Below are 10,027 nucleotides of genomic sequence, written 5' to 3' on the forward strand. Positions count from 1 at the left end.
ACCAGGATTAACCAAACCTAAATCGGCAACAGCATTTCAAAATGGCTACAGGGAATATCGCATCATACAGACAGTGAAGCGACGAGACCTTTAGGATGAAGCGCAAAAGCTTCAATTTGTAGATAAAATTTAGGATCTTGCCTTGGAACGTCCCTAGGTCGACCCCGAATAGTTTCCTATGTAGTCTTGAGCTAGGTTTTTTTTTAGGACAATCTGTCCTTCCGGTGAGCGTCGGAATTTGTTGATCAAATCCTATGAATCAAACACACAATTTTACCAGAGCTTTCGACACTTATCTGAGGAAGACGCGATAAGTGTCGAGAGGTCTGGCAAAATTGTGTGTTTGATTTATAGGATTTGATCAACAAATTCCAACGCTCACCGGAAGGACAGATTGTCCTGAAAAACCTAGCTCAGTTACACCACCGTCGGCTATCCCTTTAGACCACTATGTAGTCTTGAAGGTCCAAACTTGGTACTCTACCTTTAACCCCGCGACCCCATTAAGCATAAGCTGTCATAAAGGTTATAAATCAGAGGTGTGCAAGAAACCGTTGAAACCGAATTAACGTCAAATGAAACATGTACGTCAATGGCCAAAACGCTACTATAACAAACTTATTTTGACGTTAGTTCGGTTTCAACGGTTTCTTGCACACCTCTGTTATAAATGAATGAATGAATCACTAATTAATCTCAGTGAAAAAAAAACATCATAAAATTAAATCCGATAGACAAATACATTCAATCCAAATTCCATAGAATATATATATTTTTTATTTCATTGTTTGTACACAAAATTTCACTTAAAATTTGTTAAGGTGAATTTCTACGGTAAGTTCACGTACAAAAAGAGTCCACTATAGGAGCAAAAGAACTAATTTATATCACAAAACGGACTGTCCAAATGTCGCTTGAGCGAAAAATCAATTGGACGGTGTTTCTGCACTTGCGACACCTCGTCCGAGTCTCTTTAATTGTGTTGGCGGTTGCCCAACTGCTTCCAAGAGAGTTTTAAAAAAAAAAAAAGATTGTGGGGGGACGTGGGGAGAGTAGGGTTTAGCAAATTAGCTTAATTTTCCGTATGGGTGAATTTCTGTTCATAGTAGACAACACGAGACTCATCATTGTCCAATTTGTCGGGATTGGTATTTTTGCGGTAAGTCACTTTACGTTTGATGGTACGCTTCTTAGGTAACTTCTGGTCAAGACTGTCTTCGGGCTTGAGGAGAGAATCTGTGTTCTTCTTCCTAAAACGCTGCTGAAGTTGAGCCACTCTTTCACTGACAATTTCACTGGGTGATGGTTCTTCAGTATCTTCATAGTCATCATCATCTTCTTGTTGGTCCTGCTGTTGGTGTTGTTCGTCGTTATTTGGCTGGGCATACTTTTTATTCTCTTCATAGGTGAGACGACTGGTGCGTGGACTGGATTCTGATACAAACATACATTCCTCATGGAGAACACCATCGGGATCTTTGCACTCGTAGCAAGTAAGATCACCTTTCTGTGTCTTCTTGCACTTTGACCAGTCTTTGGTCTTAAACTCCGCCAATACTTCCTCAACATTTTTCTTATGCTCATAGTCCGGGATGAATTCATACTCTGAATCATCGTCTTCGTTGACAGCAGTCAGAGCAGCCTTGGAATTCTTTCCATGTTGCTCCGGAAAAACGTGACTGAAGTAATCCTCGTAGGACTTTATCTTGGCGAGTTTTTCACTTTTCTTGGGTTTTTCATCTGCATCATACTCATCAGATGATCCATACAGGTAAGGATCTAGTCCAACAACATCCCTTGGAGGGCGATTTTCATTGGATTTTTTGCCACGAGACGTGACACGACGTTTCGGTGTGGCCGTAAGTGCGGCATGTGTTGCATCAGAAGAGGATGCTTTTGTGGGGCGCCTCTGCAAACGGGCAGATCTCAGACTCTCACTCCTTCTGGCCTTTGGTTGTTCCTCAGCTTCATCATCTTCCTCCGAATCATCTTCGTCGTCCTTGCTATTGTACTTCTTCTCCTTGATGAAAGCATACTTCTTGGCAGCTGGTTTTGAAGCATAGGAACATGATTCTGACTTAGCTCCAGATTTGGGATCATGACAAATATTGCACTCCATATCTTCCTTCTTGATCACTTTGCAGTGTGAAGGATTCTGCTGGATTTCCTTCGCTTGTTGCTCAGACAGAAATTTGATCCTCTGATACTCAGCCGATGGACTGTAGGACGATGATCCGCCATAGTTGTAGTCATAGGGTTGGATATCTTCAGCGTCTTCAGGTTGTGCTCTGTAGCTTGACCGCTCTTCTGGTTGAGCCCTGTAGCTGGATTTCTCTTCAGGTTGAGCCCTGTAGCTGGCCCTCCTACCACCTGATCTTGTCCTGAACTTCTTAGGACCCGCCCTGGGAGCTTCAGTTTCATGCTCAGTTTCCTCATTTTCATGTTCCGTCTTGAGCGGAGCTTTTGAATCATACAACTGATAATTCTGCCCAAAGTTCCTATTGAAGAACTCATCGTAGCTCTTATGGGCTCCATCCCGATCATTTCCCCCATATCTCCCAGCACTTCTGTACTTCCTCACCAATTCATCCGGTGACACGTAGTAGGGTAAGTAAGTAATTTTGGATTCAGCCCCAAAAGGTCCCAGAGGTCCATCAAAACCATGCTCTCTCTTCTGATCCTCCTCGTCGTAGAGAGTGTAAATGGACTGGGATCGATCACCACCACCCGACTGAAACACCTCAAAATCCCTCTCATAGTCACGTTCCTGCGCCACTCCCAAGTTCACAAGGAGCAACTCCAGAGCCACAATCTTCACCCACACAAGCATTTCTCTTGAGATCTCAACTTCTTTACCAAAATTCTTCTGATTTAACACTCAACACCTGTATCTCACCAAACACTAAATGCACTGAGATCGATGTAGCACTCATTTATACTGCCCCAACGTCTCATGTGAAATCATCTGGAAAATTGGCAAAAAGACACACAACAAACCACCCAACAGTGGGCAATTGGGAGTCCACAGAGAAAAAGACATTCTACATCTTTCCCCCAAATTTCTCACTAATCTCTCCTTCCCATTCACTCTCCTTGCCAATGTCTTTGGGGTATAGAGTATTGTAAATAGAAAGTAAGCAATTCCCACAGATATACAATTGATATTGCTACACTTGCTGGAAGAATTACTCTTACGTCTCAGTTAAAACAGAAATTTGGTGAAAACTTTATTGCATTTAAAAAAAAAAAATAATGAATTAGAAAACATTGTGATGAAATTCCAATGCTTGAACTTTGCGGAGAAAGCAATATACCTTAGATGCGAGTGACTTTTCTTTAATTAAGAATGGTCGGACATAACGGATCGGATCGATGAAGATCATCCTTAACTCTTTCGCGTCCCACTTTTATTCAGCAGATGAATTCATGTAAAATTGAGTTTTTCCTAATGCTTTATGATCAAATATAATAGTTCTGAGAGGAAAAAAAATTTCCATTGCGTGAAAACCCGGAAAAACCCCGGGTCATATATGACCCTATTGTCCTCAAGGGAAGTATACATACCATTTTCAAAATCTATATCATGGGCTTTTTAAGAGTTTTTTTTTGCTTGAAGTTATTAATTTGGCTAAAACCATGGCAAACTGGATTGTCTTGATGAACACTGTACCCCTGGTGTTCAAGGAATCTTCCTGGTAATCCCTTTGAACAGTCTCACAGCGAACAGACTGGGCTTTTCTACATGGTCATTGCTTTTTTACGCCTTCATTGCTTTTTTACACGTGGAAAAAATAATCAAAAAATTGTGGCACCAAACCAATTTTTACACTAATTTGATATTTTTTACGGTTTATGAGACAATATTCTTTGAAAAGAAATGATATATATTAGTAAAATTTTCCGATTATAAGTACCTTGAGAAAAGAGCAAAGTGCAATTGCCCGGTCAATTGCTTTTTGCTCTTAATTCGAGGTTTTTAGATTTGGCAAATTTTACTAATAAATCATTTTCCTATTAAAGAATATTGTCTCAGAGAACGGAAAAACATAAAATTGGTGCAAAAATTGGTGTAGTGCCGCAATTTTTTAATATTTTTTCCACGTGTAAAAAAGCAATGAAGGCGTAAAAAAGCAATGACCATGTAGAAAAACCCAGTCTGTTCGCTGTGTCTCTGTCACAATATTTTGAGTGGTATTTGGCAAAAATAAACTTATCCACATATTTATTCACACACAATGCAATTGCACAATATGAGACGCTTGCAGAATACTCTAAAATATTGCAAAATATGTTATAATTCATCAGATATAAGATGAAATGTCCAGGAGCAAAATGTCCCACCTGCATTTCACAAAGAAAAACAATGTCCGAACTACATTTCGCTATAGGTTTGGAACGAAAACACTGTTACCCTTGGGGACAATAGGGTCATATATGACCCGAAAAATTCTACACGCTTTTCTGGAAAATTGAGAGTAGTTTATTATATCAAAATATGCAATATACAATCTTTGGATATTCTATTTTGTGTTTCTAAAGAACTTTTTGCTGAAAAAAATAAATTAATATAAAAAATTTGAAAAAGAAAAGTAATTTCACAAAGTTCGAAATTCGTGATCTTTGATCTGAAATATTTTCTTTTCCTGAATATCTGGAGTCTTGAGAAAATTAGCCAAGAATCTTACATCCTTCTATTATGATGTCGTGCACAAACCGATAGATTTCAATTAATGTAAATAGTCAAAAAAATTGTTTTTTTCCCGGGTCATATATGACACTAATGACGCGAAAGAGTTAATATATCATGATATTCCACAACCTCACATTTTTATATGTTTTGCTTCACATTGCACTAGAAAAATCCTCAAGTATTCTAGTAGTAGGGGGAGGCTTTGATCGTTCGCACATACGCTACCTTCAGACACTTCATATTTCTCCCATATTCCTTTATGAATCTCACATATGGCTATATATTGTAATAGCTAACCTTAAATCCCATCTTTCCTGAAAAAATTGAGAGTCTAATCCTTTTTTCCTAGTTTCAGGAAGCAAAAAATAAAAACAGGTCCAAAACTGTAATTTTTCTGTGCAATACTTCAGACGATTGTGAACAATTAATATCACTTTTCTGAAAAACTACTATCACAGAGGGTAGAAGGGTTATTAGGAATCAGATTTATGTAAAAATCTTTTAGGCTGAACAGGCACTTTTTGTGGGTGGAACAAAATTCACAAACTTGACTCAGATTCATCGATCGCACATAGAAGACATGGCTTCTCTCACATTTTCCAAGAAACTTCATTTTAGATGCGATCCTTCATATTCACATCTATTGTAATCTACCGATTTGATCCACCACTAAAAAGGAAAACTTAAAAATCGTAAAGTTGATAAACAAGAAGTAATTTGACTCAAATAGGCTGCAATTGAGTAATTATTAAGCAATTTTGCATTTCTTTGATATAAAAATATTTTTCAAGCTTGCACAAACTGAATGTGCAATGAAAGAATCACATCTGCAATAAGCTCATACAGTTTACAAGTGGTTTTTGACAATCTTTGACATAACCTCCCTTTTGTGTTGTTTTTCATGTCAAAGAAAAGAAATTGTCCATGAGAAGCTGTTTTGTGAAAATTTTAGCCTGTTCACCTGCTGAAGCTCAATATCTGTGCTAAATCCCGATTCCTGCAGCTGCAGGAACAGAGAAATCTTCAATGCGATACGCATTCAAACGTTTTTGTGCATATCCGGCTCCGTGAGGAATGGTGGAGTCTTGTGTGGTCTTCTCGTTTGCAGAGTTTTAGTCAATTTTTAGCTTTAAAAACTTATTGATTCGTGTAAATTTGGTGATATTTGGACTTTTCAAGAAAGTATTCATCAGATTTAACCGTTTCCGGAGTGAAATTCTCGTAGAATCAAACAAAAAAATGGTTTTTAATGTCAATAAAACATCTCTCAGAAAAGTTCCAAAAAAGTGATATTAAAATGTTTTATTCCTTATAAAAATGGTTTAATCAAGTAGATTAGAGTTCCCTTTAAACAATGATGTGCAACTTTTAGTGTCCGATGCAAAATTTACGGTGAAAATGGGGTGTTCAATGATGGCGTGAATCGTGTGCGATAATAGAAACTTGATTCATCTATCGGACAAATCGCCATTAAATTTTCATTTTCCTCTGGAGGAAAATCTAAGGATTTCCTGGGATTTTGTTTGGTGGGATTATGAACCTAATAAGTAAGACATTTTTTTGGCATAGTTAGAGAATCCATACGGTTTGCATGGTAGTCAGAAAAAATCACTGAACTTGAACATCATTTTTGTGTGCGAAAGTTCAAAGCCTCCCCCTACTGCAAATAAATTCACCGTCGCTGCTGACCAAATGCATCGTATATTATGTACTGACTTAAAAGTAGGATTATTCTTGTATCGTGAGGAAAATAGCAAATTTTGCAGCTTCATTTTCATTTCACCCCAATCGAAATGGTGATATAGTGTAATGTGTTGTCTTTTTGAGAGTCTGGAAATGTTGGTCCGATGAAGATGTTTAAAAGTCTTCAAATCGGTACGTAGCTAGAGTTATTTCATTGCTCACCATGGCGATCTTGCAGGATCTCAAAAAGGCAAGACATTTGATTGATATCAATTAAGAAACAATTTCCAAAATTTTGTTTTTATTTGTTTCCGGAAACAAAATAACCTCAGTTTATTAAATTCAAAATGGCATGAAGTATCACCCTTCTCTTTTTACAGTCGTATTTTAGGGTTGTCATATCGATAATACGGCTTTTCCAACAATTTATTCCTATTCGAATAGCAGTATTTCAGAAAAATTGGAAAAGATTCTTTTTGATAACGTTTTTCTCTGTAGTGATAGTTTCAGTGAGTGTATTAGACCACAGGCTAATCAATAATAGATTGTTTAGTGTTTCGATAGAAATATTTTCCGAGAAAATTCTAGATTCAAAGGCATGTACCGTCACATTCGAAGGCAAATATTGTACTGTGCCTTGGACCAAATCGACGTAGTATTTTTATTTACCTCATAAAAAGAAACTAAGGGATTTTGTATGGAAAATGATATAAGCATGTGATCTCAATTAACTAAAGATTTTTTTGGTGTAATGAAAATTGGGATTCATTTTCGATTTTCCCAGAAAAAATTCATCAAGTTTGAACTTCATATTTGTGATCCAACCTAGAGTACTTTCCGCTACTGGACACAAATACGACCAAAAAGAAAAAAAGGAAGGCTGCCTATTGCTGTTACCTCAGAAAAGTGGAAAAGCATACTTTAGGGACAAAAAGTTGGAGAAAGAAAATGCAGAACAGGAAAATCAGCAAAAAAAGAAGAAAGAGATATAAAGAGAATTGAGAAGGACCTGCTGAAAAAAAAGAAGAAAAGGAAGAAAAAAATCTAAAAAGAAAATTTCTGAAAGATGACGAATTGAAGGCAAAGAAAAAACGAAAAATTTGAATTTCCTTTTGTTAGTTTCAAGGCACTAAAAAATGAAGTAAATAATAAAATTAATGAAATGTATTCACATCTGTATTATTTTAAAAAGGTTTTAATTGGAGGCCGATACCTGGTTCACTCCCGGCCGATGTCTTCTACGTCTGAATTCATATGGCCGATGCGATATGCATAGTACATGGTTGCAAGTTTACCTATTAGGTGAGATTCTTAAAAATCTCACCTACTATAATCCTAACAAAATTTCATGTCGTCCGATCGACCTCAAACTTGGCCAAAATGTGTTTCGCCACTTCCTGATCACGAATATATATGTGGCTATTTTACGTTCCCGGCCGGCCGGCCGGCCGCTCTTTGGAGCTTAATAGCTCCTAAACTAAAAAAGATATCGACTTGCGGTTTTCGGCAAAGGTTATATATCGGGTGAAAATTGCAACTTGGTGCATTGACCCCCCACCCCCCACCCCTCCTTCCGCCATTTTGAAGACCCCCCTTTTTTTGTTTTCTCAATAGTTCCGCCCCTATAGCATCGAGCGGGCTCAAATTTTAGTATGTTATAGCTGGGCCTTAGAGCTTTCCATCAATACCAAACTTAAGGTCCCCCGACCCCCCTGACCCGAGCTATAAGGGTCCAAAAAAAATTTCTTAAAATGGCCATAACTCCGGTTCTAATTGTCAGAATTTAAAAAGTGAGGGCTTTTTGGAAAGCTCTCGTGAAATGCCACTTCCCCTTCTAACATCGCAAGTTCATAAAACTACCGCTAGGGCGCTATTATTAAAAAGAAAATTTTTAAATCTTAAAAGTTAAATAACTCAAAAATTCCATTGTGCATCGGGCTGAAATTTTAGTATGTTGTAGCCGTTGATTATACCTATCAAACAAAAAAAACCTTAAGTCGATCTAAAACCCCTGACCCGAGCTATAAGGGGTCAAAGTTCGAACATTGACCGGCCTCTATCTCCGGTGCTAATTAACATAGCGACCTAAATTTTACCTTTTTGGTTTCGTCTCAATGAGCACTTTCAGATGGAAGTTTAAAAAGTCACCACAGGTGGCGCTGTGATAGCGTCAAAATTCATCGAAATTCAAAGTCACTTTTCTCAAAAACGGCATTGTGCAAGTTAATGAAATTTTAGTATGTTGTAGTCCAGTCTAGGACGTTTCCAAAATGGTGCGTATGTGCGCTGTGGTTTCAATAGAACCGGAGATATGAGGGGTCAAAGTTCACAAAATTCAAAAAATCATATCTCCGGTTCTATGTGACCGATTTTGATGAGTGAGGGCTTAAACGAAAGATCTCACCAAATGCTACAACTTTCTAGAATATTTGAACTTCGTGGGATCAACACCAGGGGCGCCACAGTCGAAAAACCAATTTCAATATCACATAACCTCAATTATCTCGACTGTCGCTGAACCGATTTTGATGATTACTTCAACATAATTGTAGAGCACATTTGTCTCTACATTTCGTCCATACACCATTTTCCACTCAGACTACGCTATCACTCCGATTTTGCCGTTTAAGTGTGAAAAAATTGATTTTTCCAATAATAACGCTTTGAAATCACTCAGATGCCAATTTGACTGCCTCTACTCCACCAAGACACTTAAAATAGGGATTTAAATGGAAAGTCCCGCAAAATACAACAATTCTTTGATATAGTTGAAGTTCAACAAATGACTACTTGGGGCACTCTGGATGAAAAAACGAGTTAAGAAACAAAAAACCTCGCTTATCTTGGCTTCTGAGTAATCGATGAGTTCAAGTTCTACGGCAAAATTATAGAGAACATTCTGGTCTACATTTCACCCATATAACACTTTTCTGTCAGTTCATCCAAATCCTTGATATTTTGGTTTAAATACAAAATTTGTATAATTTCACGAATTTGATTCAAGATAACTGAATGGCGTCTCCCAACTTCAGCTCCAAATCGAATTTGCATGCACTCCGAGTTAGCTCACGTTAAGAATCTCACCTACATAAGCCGGTTAGGATTATCTGTCCCTTTTTTTTTTTACTAATTTCTCTAAATATTATGAAATAAAATGTACAGAAATAGGTAAATGAAACATTAAACGTCCAATTGGCATATACAAAAATGACAAAAATTGGTTTAGAACCTATATTTTAAGCAAAATATGGAGCATTTTTCTTAACTGGCCGATACCTACTTCCCTTACCTTATATTTTTTCTGTATAGAGACCAAACGGTAAGAGATATTGGCTTCAGGTGACCCACCACCAAAGATTTTTTTTGGCATATTTCTTTTTGATTATTTTTAATTATACTAAAACTATAATTAAAAAGTTTAAATTATTTGTAAAATAAGTTATGTGTTTTTTTTTTAATTTGACAATTTCCCTTGGTATTACCATTGTTCGATAGAGTGTTTGTCGTTTTCTTGTGCGATTCCCGCGTGTGGTTGAAAAAGAAAATTTCAAAAGCGGAACAATTGCATTTGAGATTTTCATTCTTAATTCTATCCTACTCTCACTACCCCAGTTCTTTTTTTTTATCTCACACGACTTCACCATCGCCCAATTT

General features: G+C 37.2%; 1 protein-coding gene across 1 annotated transcript; it reads right to left on the minus strand.

Moving 5' to 3' along the window:
* Positions 1-1,072: 1,072 nt before the first annotated feature.
* LOC129805167 (DNA ligase 1-like) lies at positions 1,073-2,830 on the minus strand. The gene has a single exon (XM_055852922.1). The coding sequence runs from the start codon at positions 2,828-2,830 to the stop codon at positions 1,073-1,075; it is 1,758 nt and encodes a 585-aa protein (XP_055708897.1).
* Positions 2,831-10,027: the final 7,197 nt, after the last annotated feature.

Source organism: Phlebotomus papatasi, chromosome 3 (genome assembly GCF_024763615.1).
Source record: "Phlebotomus papatasi isolate M1 chromosome 3, Ppap_2.1, whole genome shotgun sequence".
NCBI lineage: Eukaryota > Metazoa > Arthropoda > Insecta > Diptera > Psychodidae > Phlebotomus > Phlebotomus papatasi.